Source organism: Lampetra planeri, chromosome 56 (genome assembly GCF_965212315.1).
Source record: "Lampetra planeri chromosome 56, kcLamPlan1.2.h2, whole genome shotgun sequence".
Classification (NCBI taxonomy): Eukaryota; Metazoa; Chordata; class Hyperoartia; order Petromyzontiformes; family Petromyzontidae; genus Lampetra; species Lampetra planeri.
Window position 1 is genome coordinate 5,011,140 of NC_136162.1, and position 20,885 is coordinate 5,032,024.

Consider the following 20,885-nt stretch of genomic DNA (forward strand, 5'->3'; position numbering starts at 1 on the left):
GGGGAGACGGGATCGGGGGGGTTTGGGGGAGGGGGATGGGGGCTTGGGGGAGGGGGGTAGGGAAGGGGGATGGGGGGAGGGGGGTAGGGGAGAGGGGATCGGGGGGTTTGGGGGAGGGGGGTAGGGGAGGGGGATGGGGGGGGGGCTTGGGGGAGGGGGGTAGGGGAGGGGGGATCGGGGGGTTTGGGGGAGGGGGGATGGGGGCTTGGGGGAAGGGGGCTTGGGGGAGGGGAGTAGGGGAGGGGGGGATAAGGGGGGCTTGGGGGAGGGGAGGGGGGATGGGGGTAGGGGAGGGGGTGAGATGGGGGGGAAGTCCTCGGATTTTACGTTCCCGCCTTTTTCACGTACAGCAAATGCGCATGCGCGAACACATAAGCTCCCCCCCCCCGCACCCTCCCGCCGCGTCACGTGAGAGTGACCACGTGACGCCCCTTGTGGAGCGTGGCGTGAGTTCGCGGTGTCTTTGCTGGCGACAGACCTCAGGTCAATCATCGGCACATTGAGTCTTCGATTATTTAGCTCGCTCATCTCTCCGCATCGTCACTCTTAGTCTAACGTCGTCGTCTCTCCCGAGGACGCGAGGAGAACGCAGAGATGAACCTCACGTCGGCAGGTGAGCGACAAGCGAGACGCACGGGAAGTGTTGAGTCACGGGGCAGGGCCTGCGCTAGGCCTCAGCCGGTGACTTTATAATATTTTTTATTTGTTTTCGTTAATTTTGAATTAACTTGTTTTGGACATTTAAGTGCTAACTTGTTTAATGTGTGCGACACTTGATATGTCTAATGCTTAATGTTTGGGATTTGAAAAGTCAGCTGCAAGCGCGTGTAACGCTGTGTATTTTAAATCGGTTAACGAATAAACACTTCAGTGTCTTTAAGTGTTAACAGTTGACACTTGTAACAATGAATGAACATGTGTTGAAGTTTAACATGGCTACAATTGTAACGCGTGTAACATTCGTCGTGTCTGATGTCGAACTTGTGCAACATTTAACAAGTGACCATTAGTATCTTCAATACTTAACGTGTGTGACGTTAACGCGAGTCAGCTAAGGAGTGGTGTGTACCCTTTAATAATGTTGCCGTGTTTTTGAATGTTATAGTAGGAAAGAGCCCTCCACTAACATAGTTGAGCGAAAAATGTGGACGTCGTTCATAATAACTCTGCGTTATTGTGCTGGATTGTGTATTAAATTAAGAAAAACAGGAGTTTATCGTAGCACATGAGCGTATCGTGAAATGCAATGTTAGTTATTCAACTTATGCCTTTGGTGAATAAATGTTTTCGAGCAGAATTTGAGCATGCCAGCTTTGAATCATGTTCAACTTTCCGAGTTTCGCCTGTGTCATCCCAAAGGTCCCCGTCAGTAGGTTTGATTGATGTTCTTAGGAGCAATAACTTAACATTAATTATTATGCACGAATTGTACCATATGCGGAGCTGTCGTGTAGTTTTGAACATATTAATTGTCATCATCGGGCTAGAAATTAGGTCAAGTGAGAATGGTGGAGGACTGACAATCCATGATGTGGCCATCAAAGGAGTGGTAATTGAGTCCTGAGTCTCAATTTTGTCACCGACCATGAACTCCAATTGTCACATTCAACTCATGATCGTGTATTGTTTCATTGTTTATCTTCTTCACGTGGCTGGTGATTTGTAAACAAGTAAACCTGCACTGTAGGATGTGAGGACAGACTTTTTGAAAACCTGTTATGTTGAAGCATTGCTATGCATTCAAAATTTTCAGTGCCACGGAATTAATTGCCACATTTCATAACCAACTCCAGTTTATTTGCCACTTGAATTCCACCGTTGTACCAAGCACGGGTCAAATTTGAAAGTTTGTGTCCCATATTACAAATAGCCTTATTGGCATCATGACAGCGGTCAATTTAGAACTCTCAGTGGATCTTGTAGTCACATGAACAAAAATCTACTTCAAATTACCTCACATCCAAGAATACATTAGCGCATACCTTTAGGCTTGTCAAAAATAAGTCGGCCACATGAGTTCGTGGATTATCGCAACATAGTAAATGCTCACACCTGTAACCAATGCTCGTGCCATTTTCACCTTTTTGCTCAACATCAGATAATTTACATTCTCGCCAAAGTTAAAATAATAAGCTTAAAAACGCACACATTGAAGGCTGCATTTTCATTGTCTGCTTTTTTCTGTCCTTGGAACATTTTCTTCATGCTTATTTATTGTGTGTGCTTAACTTTGCTGTAATGTCAATAATGTGTTTTTTTATTATCTTTTCGTGCCCTGAAGCTGGAGTTATATCTTTGCTGGATGAAGATGAGCCTCAGCTAAAGGTATGTCTGAACGGGAACATTTGTTTTTGCTCACAACTTGCATTTTCAACGCATTCCAAAATTAATTGCAGTTACAGTTTAACAACAAATTTAAATGTTGAACACGGGTGTCCAAATGTTATCCTGATAAAATGTTAGCAGCAACTGTTCTCAAAAAATTTTTAGCATACACAAGGTCATGCAACTCGTTAAAATTATATTTAATCTCGTAGAAATTCATGATAAAATACGAGGAATGTGCTGAACATTATTTAAATTAAAAGTATCATTTGTAGCACTGAAATCCCATACCTAGGTTTCGTAATGTTGATGCGCCACCATACTGTTGGGAACAATAACTTAATTCTTCACATTTGGAATAAAAACAGACTTTTATATTGTTGCATGTGGATTTGTCTAGATTATAATCAAATCGGGTCAACTTTTCTCAAGTTGGTTTTAATAGTGGTTTTGACACTGTTTTGTTAAAAATAACATTGCCTCTGTCATTAATACATTCACTGCTTTCATTCATTGCCTTGCAGGAGTTTGCGCTGCAAAAGTTGAACACACTTGTTGATGACTTTTGGGCGGAAATCTCCGAGTATGTGGATAAAATGTAAGTATGCACACTAAAAAATTTGCAGATTGTTTTAATTTCTTTGTTTCACCACTTTTGTTAATCTGTAGATAAAGGTCATCCATATTGTAGGATTTTGGATGTTGTTCCATTCATGATACATGGATAACTCGTGTGAAGGATCTAATTGGCTTTTTACATCGCAAGACCATGAGAGATGGTGGCTTTTGTGTGGCCTTAATCCAGCTGTTGATGATGTAATAGTAGAAATAGGACTAAAGCTAAATATTGGCATAATTTTACAAGTAAAGCCTGGTTAATATACACCACTTGGAAAATCTTTGCCCCAAGCTATAAATGTTCTGATACGTGCATTGTTTTTGTACAACTCTCCTTTTCGCATTCTCTAGTCTGACACTGGTGAGACTAGGCCATAAAGAAGCCTGTCTCTCGTGTAGGACAATACATTTCAAAGACTTCATATATTATCAGAGCATGTTTGTTTGCATGTTCACCACAAGTACGTGTGGTTAATACAGACTTCATTCCTCGCAACGGGTATCTATTTGGTGTTTGAACATCTTTTTTATTGCCAGAAATAGTAAAACCTATTCGTATTTTTCACAAATGACTCATAGTGTCGCGACAACTGTTCTGCCACAGCGAGGTGCTGTACGAGGACGAGAACTTTCCCAGCCGCCACTTTGCTGCGCTGGTTGCCTCCAAGGTGTTCTACCACCTGGGCGCCTTCGAGGAGTCCCTGAACTACGCGCTCGGCGCCGGGGACCTCTTCAACGTCAACGACACCTCCGAGTATGTCGAGACGACCATCGGTGAGTGCTGATCGCAGAGCGCAGAAGGGTGAGAGGGTGTGGTGCCTGGATTTTTATTCCCGAAGATTCGGTGTTGGTTCTGCACAGGCTTGAATTTGATCAACATCTATACAACTATGATGTGCAGAAATTGTTGGGCGCCATGGTGGCGAGATGGCAACTACCTCGGCTAGTATACAGGAGGTCGTGGGTTTGATCCCAACCCTGACACCTGTATATTTGGATTTTGCATGTCTCGTGGTCTGGTGGATTTGTTCCGGATCCTCCGGTTTTTCCCTCCACATTTAGAAACATGCATTTGGAGTATTTGGCTGCTATTAATTTCCATGTGATAAACCACTTAGCTGAGCTATCATTTATGGTCAGGTCGCTTCTGAAAAAGAGCTGTACAGCTCAGTGGGCCTTACCTGGTAAAATAAAAATAGTTATGTTTTAGTTGAAACAATATGGATGGGCAGATAACGGAGGTATAATAAAGAGATGGGTGTTTCAGTCAGTATAAAATATTGACTGCTCTGACATGTTTTGGTACCTTGTCAGAGTGCTGAGCTTGGCACTGCTGCGATGCTTATGTTCAAATCCAGTTTTCAGCCGACTGATTAAACCTGTTTCTGAAGTGCAGTGAGTTAATGTTCTCATCCCAGTTAAAAAAAACCCCAATCCCTTTCAATTAACTTCTGAAACTTAATTTGACAAAATTCCAACTCAAGTGGTATGGGACAGAGATAGCTTGTGTGATATTTGCTTTTCCTTACATGAAGGTGTCGCACGGTGGGAGAACAAAATGAAAACATTATCTTATGACATGATGCCAATAGCACAATCAGCATAAAATTGGGGGGAAATGGTAAGAAATTTCTGAAGAGCTCTGGGTGTTGCAGCCCTTCTATATTAGTTGATTGCTTTGTATGACTAATATACTTAATTTAAATGGATGACCACCCATTGAGATTAATTTTCTTTTATATGCTAATAATGCTGATTGCTTAAGTCATAAGCTTTACTGAGTCTCCAATCTTTTTTTGTCTCCAGGGACTGGCTTAAGGATGTTTGTCCAATAAAAAGAAATAACACTTGTTTGTATGCATATATGTTTGGGGATAGTAGGGGCACAGATGGTGCATCGGTCAGTCATCTCAGTCAGTCAACCCATGGCACCTGAGTCTGTCCCATGACCTCCTGCCAGCAGGTGTTCGACACTTCACATTGCCTTAAAGTACACCTGGCCTGGCACAAGCACCGTGGTGACATTACTGACACTTAGTGGCGAATGGCTGTTGTTCTGGGGAAAGCACTCATTGAAAGGTCCTCTTTAAGATTTTTTTTGTAACTGTTGCGGGCTGAGTACGATCAGTTTTCGTTCATTCATTTGCTTTCCTTCTGTGCTCGACAGCAAAGTGCATCGACCACTACACGAAGCTTCGCGTGGAGAATGCGGATCTTCCCGAGGGCGACAGTCGTCCCATTGACCCGCGTCTTGAGGGCATCGTGGACAAGATGTTCCAACGTTGCTTCGACGACCACAAGTACAAGCAGGCCATCGGCATCGCCCTGGAGACCCGCCGCCTGGACATCTTCGAGAGGGCCATTTTGCAGGCAGTGAGTTTTTTTTTTTATTCTGTCCCAGTGCCTCGTTTAGTTTTCAGTTTAATTTGTTTGGAATAGCCCTGTGAGCCATGCGGCTCTTGACTCGGGTACAACCGCAACAAACAAAAACATGAACAAAGAACATCTTAAAGTGACTACGCGCAACAGAAAAATCCAGGAAAAAACAGCAAAGTCTTCCAGAAAAAAACACCGTATATCAACGCTGTGTGCAAAAATCCCAGTGGGATAAAAGTAAAAAAAAATCAACTGCAAGACAATTTTGATTAGAGTTTTCAGGATAACTTTGTACTTCAACAAACAAACGTGGCTAAACCAGATGTTTTGGAAATCACAAAATTAAACTATAAAAACAATGTAACAGATCATAGGAACTGATTCAAATTTAACAATAAACGATATACATAACATGTACACTAAAGTTCATGGCACGACCATGTGACCACCCTTGAAACTAATTTGAGGTCCTAGACATCATAATCAATGGTATCTGCACGTTCTACATGTACATACGTCCCTTTTGTCAATACACGCTTCTATGGGTTGTGGGGCTTATTTAACTGCACTTCAGTAAGCTGGTCAATGCCAGTTCGTTTAAGGAGGTGGGCATTGATATTTATATTTGAACTTCTTTCGCACAATACGCAGCCAACCATGCTAATCGGAAGGTACGGAAGCATAGCAGTGCAGTACAACAATGGATTGTGCTTCACTGTCTTCTGCTGCCCACAACATAGACCCGCATAATATTGTTATGCCTGCTTTTTGCATTGTTTTGTCCTGGTTTAACATTTCCCGTATTACGCTCGGCTTAAGATATGGGCAATGCGTTGGAATGGATGGAAAAGAATTGGGTGTAGCCACTGAGTGGTAGGTGTGGCCAATATCACAGAGCCAAGGGCACTGTCTGGGTGGAGCTAGTGATTGAGTAGGTGTGGCTATGCAAAAATGGGTGGGGCTGAGAGCGATTGAGGGTCTAGCAGCTCACCATGTATCCCGGCTGAGGCTCCCAGGACTTTGGCAGCATGACTTACTTGAAGCGCTGATTGTATGTATGTATATATGTTGAACTTATTTAGCACCGTACATAGCCAACCGTGCTAATCAGAGATGCGGGGGAAGGACAACAAACTAAAAATCTGAAAGCTGTCCTAAAGAAATGACTAGTTGCAGATGAATGGATGAGCAGTTGTGCCTATGGTGACGCGTGTGTTACTGTTCTTCCCCGCAGACCGACGTTGCCGGCATGCTGTCGTACAGCGTCAAGATCTGCATGTCGCTCATCCAGAACAAACAGTTCAGAAACGAGGTGCTCCGGGTCCTTGTCAAGCTCTACATGAACCTTGAGCAGCCAGACTTTATCAACGTCTGCCAGGTGAGAGAGAGAGAGAGGGCTGTTTGGGAGCGTATGGTATCGACGCCTTCTCCGAATGTTTACGACAGGAGTGGAAAACGCTACGTTGCCTTTGGGCCTAATCGACCTACAACCTCCTTCATAGTGTCCCGCGGCCAAATGAGGCCTGCTACTTAGAAACGGGCCTGCAAACAATATTTTTCTGTCACTGCAAGCATCTTAGCTGCACCAATCGAATGGACTTTTTTTTTGACTGACAACAATGCTGTGTTTCTAATTTTAATGCGTTCATTCACTTTGCTTGCTGCGAAGGGTCCCTCTTGCAGGGACAGTTGTGACTCTGAAAGCTGTGCTCGTGTTTTTTTTTGCCTGTCGAAGGTATTTGAGAGTCCTATTGGGCCATCTGTAACAAAAAAGGTTCCTCATCCCTGGTTTATGGCAGCTGTGACATTGTTTGCCCGAGGTAGAACATCGAAAGCATGGTCCTCTTAAAAAAAACTGCAGAGATTCAGCAGTGCTTTTATGATTAGATTAATGTGCATTTTCAAAGAATTAAATAAAAAAGTTATAATTTACAGCTGCTAACAACGTGCAGGATGACTAAATCCTCACTTTCCATATTATTGATGCATTAAATGTTCTTTAATATTTCGCCGCAGTGGTGAGACATAATCTCCTTGCCTAGTATACTGGAGGTCATGGGTTCGATCCAGACCCTGACGCCTGCTATATATTTGGCGTTTGCATGTTCTTTCCGTGGTCGTGTGAATTTTTATCCGGGTCCTCTGGTTTCTCCCTCCACATTTTAAATCAATGTCACTTCGCTATTATCTGTGATAGCCAGGTCGCTTCTGAAAAAGAGCTACACAGTTTAAAGCTTTCGTGACTGCAGGGATTCATCTTCTTGGTTCTTTCGGTAAAGTCATGTAGAAGGGAAGTAATAAAATAATAAAAATAAAACATAATAAAATAATTTTATTTTTATTATTTTATTGCTTCCCTTCTACGTGACTTTACCGAAAGAACCAAGAGGAGCTACACAGCTAAAGTGGGCCTTACCCTGTAAAAAATGTTTTTTTCATAGAACTTGTCATTCTAAACCAACGTTACATTATTTTTTCTCGTTCTTTCCTGCTCCCCTCCCCGTGCGCAGTGCCTCATCTTCCTGGACGACCCGCAGGCGGTGAGTGACATCCTCGACAAGATGGTGAAGGAGGACAACGTGCTCATGGCTTACCAGATCTGCTTCGACCTCTACGAGAGCGCCAGCCAGCAGTTCCTGACGGCCATCGCGCAGAACCTGCGAGCCCTGGGACCCACGCTGCTCGCGACCACGCCGGGCTCGAGCAACGCGGGCACCGTCCCCGCAGCCACCGCTGCCGACACCGCCACAGCCTCCGGCAACGGCACCAGCAGCGCAGGTGCCTCCACGGAGGGGGAAATGTAAGTTATGGGGGGAAAAAATCCATGTTGTATTCCGTCCCGGTATTGTTTGTCGAGTCTCTAGGCCACCAGGTGGATCCGTCAAAAGTTTTTCTGTCGGTGGTTCCAATGGCTTGGGGAGGCTTTCATCCAGGAGTTTATTGATGTTGGTTCATATTGACGAAGATGTTTATTGTTGTGTATCTCCAAAGATTCACAGGTAAATTGGGTTGACGAATTGAATATGCATACTGCAATGAAAACGTAGGATAAGTTACGTTACTTAATTGCTTAAACGTTATCTTATCTGTTTCTCAAATGATAACGTTTCTTGGCTTTTTGTCAGTGCAGTTGGCTTCAGGATTAACGGCAAAGGGCACCCTAACACAGACGCTCAGTGGTCTTCGATTCAATACTAAAAGCGAATAACGGCATGCGCTGAGCTTATCTTCATAATATCCAGCAAGAGCTGAGGTGGCACAACAATTGATCTGTAGCATCACAACTGTGAATCCTCGGTTGTATTAATAGCACAAGCCATGGGTTATTTCTTCCCGGAAGATATGCGCCTCGATGCGAGTTGGGTTTGCATCGGCGGAAAATGACCACATTTCTTAACTTACCAGTGACCAATCTGAATATGCAATAAAGAAGCGAAAGATTTAATTTTATAGACAACAGCTGCATTACTCAGAAGTATTGACTGTCACACTAATGAGCTTCCTTTCATCAATAGCAGACGTCTGAATATAGTTGGGATGGAAGTGGTGTATTTCTTATTGTTAATTTTATCATGCAGTTACATTAATGCGCTCAGAGTGTGAAATTGTGCTGGGTTGTACAGGGACTCCTCTGCTTACGAACTAGTTAGGTTCCAGAGGTCTGTTCAAAAGTCGATTTGTTCGTAAGTGCAACTTTACTCCTGTCGAACCCAAACACGTCCGGCATGTACACTAAACACGGGGAAATGGCTTTAGAAGTGGTATAAGCTCCTGCAGATGTAGATGCCACCACCGCCATCTATTGCGCGGCGGTTGAACTTACGACTCTCAGTCCGAACAGGATACGGACCAGGTTTGTTCGTATCTCTCTAAGTCCCAAAGTCGACTGTTCGTTTGCAGTTGTAATTATTAAAACTAGCCTTTAGAGGTCACTGTAGCCCATTGCAGAGAAAACGGTCTTTAAATAACCGTCGAGTTGATAATGAACGCGCTCTGTACATTGCTTATTGCAGGAAGTAATGGCCCAAGACAGCTGCAAATATTGATTGGAGTTTGTAATTGCAATGTTGTTTGAATTGCTTCCAGAGAGGCCATGGAAACAGATGAAAAGCCACCCACGACACCGACTCCTCCAAAACAATCAGAATTGGTACGTCACCCTGTATAAGCACATGCCAAGGAAAATGTATAATTACGCGCCGAGTGTCGTTACTACTGTATAAACCAATAAATGCGTTCGATGTGTTCTCTGTTTTCTCGACAGTCGTCGGAACAGGTGGAGCGAACGAAGAAGATGATTTCCATCCTGAGCGGAGAACTGTCCATAGAACTGAATCTCCAGTTCCTGATACGAAATAACAACACAGATCTGATGATCCTAAAAAACACAAAGGTGAGCAGCAACGTATCGTGTGAGTTGCAGGCAAGGCTTTCGCTGGGAATTTTTAAATAAAGACTCCACCACGCAGAAGCATCTTACTTGGGGAGATATCCCTCTATTTTTAAATCCTTTATATTAAGTTCGCATGCTTGCTTGCTTGCGTGCTTGCGTGCTTGCTTGCTTGCGACCGTGCAAATCTTTCGGTCGTTTTTTAACCTACTTCCCGTGATCCAATCGAGCTGACATTTTCCACACAGACTCGTTGTGACAGACAATTATTGTTCGTGAAAAAAAATTCCCAAAATTTTACACTTTTTAGGCAAAAAAAAATTATTTTACATATATTCAAATAGAACTCATTCTTGGCTTTGGCTGAACGTCACAGTATAAGAGCCCAGAGCGTAACCCCTCCACAGGCCGTGGCGGAGTAGCGCAGTTGGTAGCGCCCTCGCTTCCCATGCCAAAGGTCGCGGGATCGATCCCCGCGTCCTCCACAGGCGAATATATTTTAAATCCTTTATATTAAGTTCGCTTGCTTGCTTAGGACCGTGCAAATCTTTCACTGGTTTTTTAACCCACTTCCCGTGATCCAATCGAGCTGACATTTTACACACAGACTCGTTGTGTGTGACAATTAATTTTTGTGAAATTTTTTTTCCAAACTTTTACACTGTTTAGGGAAAACAAATTAAATATTTAATTACCAATTGCTTAATACTGGCAGACAATCATCTGACCCATAGATTGCAGCCATCTCAAGCCAGAGGACGAGAGGACTCTAGCCGCCACGCATATAAAGGATTTAGAGTGAAAAACTTTGTTTTTACGGGTTTACTTGTTATATCGTGGGTTACAACGATGCACATTTTCCTGACATAAATAAATCACACTTGGCTCAGGAGAATGACCACTACGTACAACCCGTACAAATTTAAAATTGAACAATTAAAGCATGTTAAGTAATCGTGCACCAGCCATAATTACCATAATCTTGTGTGGTGCTCCCTCTGTGAACTTGCCTAATTAAGACTGTGATTAAAAAGTGAGGTTGGGCTTCCGAATGGGCCCCAAACTCATCAGTCACAAGAACATTTTTCTGGCACTTGCGTCGTCGCTTCCACGGAGCACCGTGCACTCTCTTTGTTTTGCCGTCTCGCTGTCAGAAAATATTAATTTAGCAAAGCAAATCGACGAAAATCAAATGGTGATATCTTCTTGGTTCTTTCGGTAAAGTCACCACGTAGAAGGGAAGTAATAAAAGAATAAAAATAAAACATAATAAAATAATTCTCACGACGTTTCGGCCACAACGCAAGCAGCGTTTTTTTTCATTTTTTTTTCATTCATTCTTCACCTGAGGACGGCTGCTTGCGTTGTGGCAGAAACGTCGTGAGAATTATTTTAGACGTGACTTAACCGAAAGAAACAAATAATAATTCCTGCAGTCACGAAAGTTCTAAAATTAAGATAGAATTATTTTATTATGTTTTATTTTTATTATTTTATGACTTTCCTTCTACGTGACTTTACCGGAAGAACCAAGAAGATGAATCCCTGCAGTCACGAAAGCTTTAAATCTAAAAAGAAAAACAAATGGTGATATAACAGAGGTCGCAAACGGGTTTTGATTCCTTACCCGTACCCATACCCGGCCGCACCAGGGTCGCAAACGGGTACCCATATCCGTACCCTACCCGTACCCGGCCGGGTACGGGTATCGGGTACCTGATTGCGACCTCTGGGATGAAGCCATGTTGCAGGCGCGGGTGGGTTGATTCTAGGAACTTGAATTGTGAGAAGAGACAAGACGTTGGGAAATGAGTGACAAACGGTGACTCACCAGTGACTCACGGCCTACCCGTACCCGTACCCGGCCGCACCAGGGTCGCAAACGGGTACCCATATCCGTACCCGGCCGGGTACGGGTAGCCGGGTATCAGGTAGGGTACAGATATCGGGTACCCGGTTGTGACCTCTGATATAATGATGAGCAACGATGCTCTCCTCTTGTAAATAATTATAATTATTTTAATGCACAAAACTGCTCTTCATCGAGTGCAAGTGGATTGAATGGTACTGGTAAAGGTGCGACCCTGCTGCGGCCTGCTTGCGCTACTCCTGGCTCACGGACCCCCACTGGAGTTGAATCTCTAGAGACCCCTCTAGAGTGTACAAGGCCTCCTCTCCCTACGATAGCCCGACATCTCGGGAGATGAGAGGTGGGAGAAGGCGGTTGTTATTGACACATTATTGCGCGCTTTCAGATGCGCTTCTGCGGCCATCTGGAACGCTCTTCCTTTCGACATGGAACTATGCACACTCTTCTAGAATGATAACTCGCTTCTCTAGAACCTGCTTTTGTGTTTAGTTTGTCCTTCCTCCGCACTTCTGTTTAGCGCGGTTTTCTACGTATGGTGCGAAAGACGTTCAACATATACAAGTATGGTTTACAAATTTCAACTGCTGGGTGGACATGGTGGGGGGGGGGGGGGTTTGAGAAAATGTGCACCCATTGTTTCAAATGTCGACCCTGGAGGACACATTAAACTGGTGTGGATATTGCAAGTGTGCTAACCATTCTAGATTTGAAGCTTTCGTGACTGCAATGTGCTAACCATTACACCAGAGCAACATCTTCTATTCTTACGAAAGTGATCCAACTATCAAAAATGCGTGTATTGATTGCTGTAGAGCATGTCCGGTGACTGATCGCCATTCGCGCGCACGCGTTCGAACCATCCGTTTTCTCACGTTTTTTTTTTGTTGGCTCAGAGCTGTTATAAATTGCAGGTGTCCAGCCCGGTGATTGAGTGCTGCGATGTAACATTAGCGGGTGGCGCGAGCACGCCAGCCCGTTAGCGGTGCAATTAGGCTCGTGGTTTACGCCTCAGCGTGCGTGTCTCTCCCCCCCCCTTCCCCCCCCCCTTCCCCCCCGCAGGACGCGGTGAGGAACTCTGTGTGTCACACCGCTACCGTCATCGCCAACTCCTTCATGCACTGCGGCACGACCAGTGATCAGTTCCTCAGGTATTTAAAGGCTGGCGCACTTGACGAGCAACCTGGATGAGCGTCTCGGTGGTGGAGGCTCATCATCTCAACCCTGCCAGCTCATTGCCCTGATCTCTTGAAAGCTGCCCGGACAATTCTCGTTATTAAGTCTTTTTCCCATTTTTAACCCAATGGTACTGTCACGTGTGTCACGTCATTGGGAAATAATTAATTCGGATCTCTCGCGGTGCACCGCAACTCAATTACTGAACCGGAACTGGCATTTTATATTCATATTATTTGAGTCTTTCGGTAAAGTCGCGTAGATGGTTCAAAGAAAATTTTAAAAAACTACGACGTTTCGATCACAACACAAGCGATCGTCATCAGGAGGAAAGCTGCTGAATGCAGACTGTTTTTATAGGGTGTAGTCCTAGGGTCATAAACGAAGTGGGCAGGGCTAGTGATGTTAATGTGAGAGATTAGCATGTTAATGTGAGATCGCAGAGCCACCGCGACGCAGAGGTCGGCGTCCGTAGGTGGCCACGTTGGCGCGAGAAATTAAACTTGCTAATGTGAAATCGGAGAGCCGAAGCCACGGGGAAAAATAAAAAATTACATCGGAAGGTGGCAGGAAGGGAACATCACAGCCAGTTATGACTTAAACTGGTTGATAACGTCCTTCCAATGATTGCTAAGTTTGTACCCATCTTCTCGGTTGAAATTGTGTCTGTATCTATATATATGGATGGCTTCATGAACGAATCTTTGTTGATAGCCAGTGGGTTTGCAAAGTACCTTCGTCTTAGAGAAATCAATTTCGTGTGAGCCACCGCATTAAAACAATGATCGGCTACGGCCGAGGTATTGGTCCTGCAGAGTTTCAGATCTGTCATAAAGTAAGCTGCTACCCTTGTCTGCTCTGCCAATGGGCTCTCCACTGTGTTCATTCTCACGAGTCCCAGCGGTCCCTTAGGGCCTCTTTGGTTTCAAGCGACCCGGGGCAATCACTATTTTCACAAGCGAGAGCGTTCTCTTCCTGCTCAGACGTTTGAAGCAGTGGGTTATCATGCGGTGTTTTGTACCTGCGAGTCAGCGGCAATGTCCCAGGTGTGCCGCTGTATTCCCTCCATGCTCATTGTTTGCACGATTTTCAGTTTCTCGGCAGAGGTGGGAGTTGTAATCCACACTTTAACGAGCGCATGTGGCCATCTGGAACGATCTTCTGATATTAGGAAGCCACTGGAGAGCTATGCACTTTTTAAAATCTAGATTGAAAACTCATTTTTTTTTAGCTGCTTTTTTTGTTTAGTTTTTTATCCTCCTCCCGCACCTCCAATTAGCATGTTTGGCTACGGATGGTGCGAAAAGTTTAACATACATACATATACGACTTTGGTGTACCCATTTCCACTGCTGGTTTCAAGCGACCCGGGGCAATCTCGTGGCACTTTCTCGCTATTTTCACAAGGGAGAGCGTTCTCTTCCTGCTCAGACGTTTGCAGCAGTGGGTTTACCATGCAGTGTTTTGTACCTGCGAGTCAGCGGCAATGTCCCAGGTGTGCCGCGGTATTCTCTCCATGCTCATGATTTGCACCATTTTCAGTTTTTGTTGAATTGTTTTGTCACTTCCCATTGTTTTTGATCAATGACATTGCAGGTGACATGCACTGATTTGAAAACTCTCTCTCAAGGGTTTGTCCGTAGGTTGCTTTTCGTTGTACAATTGCTGCTTAGAAAAATAACTCCATCCTGCTGGTTGTTGTCTGCGTCTTTGTGTTGTGGCTGTTTTATTTTGGCAGCTGAAAGTGGGTTTCAATTCTGTACTTTATTGACTTTGATTGGTTCATAATTCATTTTAGACGTGTATCATGATGACCTAATCACACCCATTGACTAGATTTTACACTTGAGCATTTAGAAATTTAACGAGATTATGAATTAATTTTCAATGTCGTGAAAGTTAATTCGCCAATAATTTGAATAGACGTGCAATCAAATCTGTGCTGCTGCATTACTAAAACATGCCATTGGTTAAAATAATAAAACTTGTGTACGGAAATGTGTTCACGAAAGGTCATCATTTGGCCGTTGGCTAACGCGAAATAGTGCTGATTAAGAAATCACACTTAATCACCTTCGCAAATTACAGTAAAACGATTTAATGTTGATGCACAATGGTTTATATCTCGTGCATCTCCGATTAGCGCGGTTGGCTACGTACGGTGTGAAAGGAGTTCAACATACACACGTTTTGCAATTGACAGAGACAACTTGGAGTGGCTGGCAAGGGCGACCAACTGGGCCAAGTTCACAGCTACCGCTAGCCTCGGTGTCATCCACAAGGTGTGTAATCGTCCCGTCAATTTCACGCAAACTCCGGTCATCCTCGCGGTGGCAGCAGCTTTTGGCTGGCCCTCAAACAGAACGGTCGCCGCATCGCTCGCCTTCGGGATGGGCTTCTGCGCCCGTCTGGAATGCTCTTCCGTTATTAGGAAGCCACTGGAGGTATGCACTTTTAATTCTAGATGGAAAACTAATTTCTTTAGAACAGTTTTTTTGTGTTTAGTTTGTTCTTCCCCCCGCACCTCCGATTAGCACGGTTGGCTATGTACGGCGTGAAAGAAATTCAACGTAAATCCATACAATTCACTTATGGATGATGGGCCTGCCCATGCTTTGAGGGTCGTGGAGGTTATTGGACCATACTTCCCCATTTTGATGAGTGTGGGTTATTGAAGATGCAGCAGCATAGAAAGTCCAGTACAACAACAGACTCTGCTGCAGTGCCCTCTTTCTACGAGGATTTGGAGTTCAGAAACTCTTGGCTCCAGGGAGAATTGTCAGATTTTTTTGGTCCCTGAATTGTAACAGGGCCACACAGGGCTGTATTGACCCCATACACATGTACACATTTCATATGTCTAATGTGTTTTCTTAGTTTTAAACCCTTTTTGTTCAATCTGCCGTTGGGTTAGTCATAGGAAATGATGGCTTTGTCCCCCATCTCTTTGCCCTCGGGCTACATATAATTGTTGTGGACTTTGTGTGCACGTGTGATGAACATGCTGTGGTTCTATCTCCGAACCACATCATCATAGAATGGCTGGCATGAATATAAATATTATATTTTTCATTTATTTATCACCAGCTGAGAAGCTCCATTGATGAAATGTAAATACAATTTAAAAAAAATATTGGTAAAACCGCTAATTCCATACATTGTCAGCTTGGAGATCTTATTTCATTTGCATCATCCAAAAAGTGGTTACAATCACCTATTCTGATACGTCGTTGGGGCGGTGGTTCACGCCCTGCTCTGTGAACCCAGCGACCAGAGTTCACGCCATGGCCACGGCCAACATCAGTGGCCAGCGATGTCTGGGACTGATGCGTCCGGCTCTATCTTAACCAACCCAGACTGACCAGCATAGCGAAGTATGGTCAAATGACCCCAATGACTGGCATATCGTATGGAAGGCCGTCATCAAGCAGTGGATTGAAAAAGTGCTGTTAATGAAATTATATGATGATATATCATTGTCTACGGGACCCTTTCAGCAGTATCCAAAATGATTGAAAAATAAGATTAGGTTCGACCCTTCCTGGCGATTAAAAACTGCATTACGATGTTCAAAAACCAAATAGATACCTTTTGTAGGCCAATTGGTTTCAAAGACAATGCACAAATTATAATCGGAGCCTGTTTGTTTTCATGTTTTGCGACAAGTACTTGTGGTTAATGCAGACCTGACGACTTGCAAACGGTATCCAATTGGTGTTTGAACATCTTAACTCCTGTTTTATTTCCAGTAAGGTAAAACCTCTTCTTATTAGTTCATGTTATATCATTAGCTGTCATTTACCGGCGCACTATTAAACACCACACACCAGCCCGCCCTAGATGCTCACACTGGGAAAACCGTGCTTCTTGGTGACCTTAGATTCCCTGAGTCTGCACCGTGGAGGTTTTTTTTTTTTTACCTCTCTATCTTTGACGATTTCTATGTCCGTTGCATCGTTTCACGTGAAACGTCCTGTAATGCATCACAAATGCATCTCGAAGTCCCCATCCCCCCCCCCCCCGTTTTTTCTTCGCTCGCCGTCTTGCGGTGCCAAGTGATTTATTTGGTGCTATGCGCGCGGGCGCAGCGGAGGTGATCATGTCTCGTGTAGAGGATGACCCCCTCCCCCCCCCCCGACTGGCGCGGCAGTTGTGTGGATGAAATATTTGTCGCAATTGATGGATTTTAAGAACTTGCAAGCTCTCTTGCGAATAGTATTCCAGGGTGTGTGACTCTTAGTCCACTGCACAGCAGGTGTGCAAGCCTCTTGGATGTTTGGCAGTTGTGCTGTAAAGAGTTTTGGTGCAATCTCTGGTTATATAGAGTGTCTTGCACGATGTTTGATGTTTTGTTTCACATTCTGGAATCGTCTTGAGAACCTGATTTGAACGGAAGTGAAGTGAGTTCTGTTAAGCTCTTCGAAGAAGCTCGCAGCATGTCCAGCGAAACGTCGAGCATTAAACCGTACAACCCGAAAACACATCACAATTTGATCAGAATATTTATTTATACTGGAGGATGAATCCGATGAGCTATGAAGCTCTTTTTCACAGATGTCCAGTAGGGGCAGGTCAGAAAGTAAAAAAAAAACTCAGAGATTTTAACTTTATAAACATACATAATTATTTTGGTCACCTATGGACAGAATTAATTTGTGTTGTATCGGGACCCATTTTCGTCAGATTCCATGAATCTGTTCCTCTTTTTACTGATTTTTTTACCGATTCGCATTGACCAGCGTAGTGAAGTTACGCTCAAACAAACCCGCTCATGAACTGACACAGTTTGGGGTGTCCTTCCTCCAGCAGTGCATTGACAAAGGGCTTGAAATTATATTACCTATAACTGTTCTTATTCGAGTAAACACCCTGCTTAATTTGAGTACAGTGCATATGGAATGGAAATTAACCAGATTGGCTAAAGAATACACATTCGAGGAGAGAATGCTTAATGCGCCACTACAGATAGCGTGTCAAACCGTTTACTCTGCTCAGACGGTTGGCTACGTACGTTGCGAAATAACTTCTACATCCATCCATCCATCCTGTGGGTGTCTTTTCGCATAATAATTCGCCCCGCAGTGTTAACTGGCAGTGGTGGGAATTAAACCAGCCGTGTGCCACAGCAGTGGCGATCACATTTTCCACTGGGCTCTTCAGCCACCGTGGAAGTCTCGCGGCTCTTGCGCGGTTAAGCCAAATGTTGCATCTGCAGCAGCTCGATTGTGCAATTTGGTGAACGCACTTCAGCAAATTAACGAGCTGCCTAACGGAGCAAGTAGAAGCATTTAACCGTTTATAATGGGAGTGCCCTAAAGAGATGCAATGTAGCCGAAGGTCTTTGTGCATTCATTAATTATATAAAATTTAATTAACTCGGGTGTCTGGTGGTAGATCAAGTTTACTTGATCCTGAACATATGAAGGCGGCTTGTGCACTGGCCCGCAATAAATTGGCTTGGAAAGAACATTGCCATAAAATATTTCCAACTAGTTCTCCCTGTCTATATAAATATACAACCTGTTTCGCACTCTTGTCAATAGGGCAATTCAAATAAAAATAAATGTACAACCCTAAAGAGTTTTCAAAGGATGGGCCTGCATGTCCAAGTGAGGTGACAAAAAGATTGTGAGCTAACCAACTTTGAATAGCGGTCGCAATGAATTTTGGAACCAATACTTTACATTAATCACCACCTGTAAAGGTTGTGGTTGCGTAACCAAATAAGTAATATTTTAAAATACTTTTTTTTAAATATGCTTTAATCAATTGTACCGTACTCATAATGGCAAAACTCCACGACTCCAGGAAGTGGCCCAGAAGCTTGCCATAATGTAAGGAACCGTGGTGATTTACAGCCAACGTCAGTTTACAGTGGACAATTAGACCCAAGCCGAAACATAACATATAAAAATGATGGTTTCAATTTTCAATTTTTAATGATAGAATATAGTATTGTCATCAGTATGACATAAGTATACCAAGTTTGCAGTCGATACCACATTGGGAAGTGGGTTAAAATTGAGTTACAACATTTGAGGATACGACAACAACAATAGACAGAGTGAGTTAAATAAAAGCGTGTAAAAAAGAGGGCATTCATATACATGCGCGTGCTACCATCCGAGAGAGAACATTGTTCACTTATTATTTACATTTCTATTTAAAGCTTTCGTGACTGCAGGGATTCATCTTCTTGGTTCTTTCGCTAAAGTCACGTAGAAGGGAAATAATAAAATAATAAAAATAAAACATTATAAAATAATTCTCACATTTTATTATGTTTTATTTTTATTTTATTATTTCCCTTCTACGTGACTTTACCGAAAGAACCAAGAAGAGGTATTATTTACAGACACGACGAGTAATAATAAAAGGTTGGCGGTGTTGTATATGTTGGGTATCAAAATTTTGATGTGTTGTATGCGTGCGTGGGTGAAATTATTATGTTGTATATGTGGGTTATGAATATTCAGTGAAAATAAGAATAATCAAATGAAATTTGGCCAAATGTGTAATTATCCGGAAATATGTTAATTGATGTAATTATGCACATTTAGTTATGCCAATTCGAGAGGTAATCGTAGTAATTATGCGAGTGGGTGTAATTATGATAATGCAAGTCGTTATGATAACCAGACCCCGCCTCGGTGACGAGGGTGGGTTATCGATCGGAATAAGGCAATTAATCGTATGCAGTTATGCAGGTGTGGTGTAAGTATGCAAGATTAGCTTAGATTAACTCGGCATCGTTGTCTAGGTTCGTCTCATTCTCGCTTATATTTTAGGTCCCCGGTTCACCCCGTTATCGCTTTAACATTTACTGAGTATGTATTAGTGTGTTTATTAAGGTCACCAAGTTCAGATCTCAACGCAGAAGCAGATCTTATGCATAGACTTCAGGAAAGAATCACACAACCACTTCTGTATTAATCAATTTATTACTAATTCAACCTCAACTATGATATAGTATGCGAATTCTCAATCCCGGAACGTCAACACGGCATCAATACAGTATCATCAATGATTGTCTGATTTCACTTTGACAACGGCACATGGATCCCGCATAACGCGATGGTTGTTAGTGAGAGAGAGCCGTTAAAACATGCAAATACTATGCTAAGAAAAACCTTAACGTTAATGAATGATTATACTCAATATTGTTCACGCAGTACCGCCCTCCTTATTGATCATACGCAACCCTTATCACGTTGTTAGCACCTTGGGTCACGGGACAGTTGAATATTCTGTAGAGGATGCGAGTACGTGCGGCGATTATGACTGAAAGATACTTGAAAGATTATACGGCGATAAAAAAACACAATCAAAACAGTTATTATTCTTAAAGGCACCAATCTCAACAGATACATCGGCAGGTTATCTGACAACAGAATGGCTCGGAGTAAGGGCCTGCGACGGTGCTCCTTTTCCGAAGATCGTTATCTTATATCAAATTTACTAATTGGGGACCAGATCACCTGATAAGGATCTGGTGGGCCACCACTCCCCACGTGAGCGTGGCTCGGCGGAAGGAGGTGCCAAGAATCAATTCGTATTGATGGATCTGTTGGGAATTTATGCGATTAAGAGTACAGCCCACTAAATATTAAAGATAAAAATTACGAATACTCTTATAAACGACGGATGGCCATCACTCGGTCTCGAGTGTTTTCTTCACAGCCACGGATGGCTTATGGGTTCGAGTGTGTTTGAGTGGTAAGAGTGGTCTTGAATAGTCAATGTTCGGAGTCGGTTCTTTATGTCAAACAGACGCCTGGTGGTCGTGTGGTGAGGGGGCGGTGCGCGTCATACGTATCAGTCGCTCTCCTGTCGCCGTGTTGAATTGGTTTGGATGCCTGTTGATACGCTGTCGTAGTTCGGAACCCGGTCGGTAGGTGGCGCCCACAGCTCGCTCGCAGCGCGCAGTGCTGGGTCGTCGCCTCGTCGCCAAACCGCGACCTTCAGCTGCAGAGAGACCTCCGACTCGGCAGAGGTTGACCCACGCAGGCCGAGTTGAGCTGTCAAGCGGGTCTTGCCCGCCTGCAGAGGAGATGGGGAGCCGCTTGAGTCGAGCCCCGAGAGCCGGCTGAACTCGGCTGAGTCCCAGACGAGTTGAAGAGTCGAGCCGACCCG

General features: G+C 43.8%; 1 protein-coding gene across 3 annotated transcripts in view; it reads left to right on the top strand.

The window, feature by feature from the left end:
- Positions 1 to 412: 412 nt before the first annotated feature.
- The window catches only part of PSMD1 (proteasome 26S subunit, non-ATPase 1), a 154,955-nt gene continuing 134,482 nt past the window's right edge, over positions 413 to 20,885 (top strand). For all 3 annotated transcript variants that reach the window (XM_078618220.1, XM_078618221.1, XM_078618222.1), the window contains exons 1-11: positions 413 to 613; positions 2,282 to 2,325; positions 2,850 to 2,923; positions 3,548 to 3,717; positions 5,111 to 5,316; positions 6,554 to 6,697; positions 7,830 to 8,119; positions 9,406 to 9,469; positions 9,584 to 9,712; positions 12,639 to 12,727; positions 14,956 to 15,034. In XM_078618220.1, the coding sequence (XP_078474346.1) occupies positions 595 to 613; positions 2,282 to 2,325; positions 2,850 to 2,923; positions 3,548 to 3,717; positions 5,111 to 5,316; positions 6,554 to 6,697; positions 7,830 to 8,119; positions 9,406 to 9,469; positions 9,584 to 9,712; positions 12,639 to 12,727; positions 14,956 to 15,034 (1,308 nt within the window). In that variant the 5' untranslated portion in view covers positions 413 to 594. The remainder of the gene's footprint in view (positions 614 to 2,281; positions 2,326 to 2,849; positions 2,924 to 3,547; positions 3,718 to 5,110; positions 5,317 to 6,553; positions 6,698 to 7,829; positions 8,120 to 9,405; positions 9,470 to 9,583; positions 9,713 to 12,638; positions 12,728 to 14,955; positions 15,035 to 20,885) is intronic.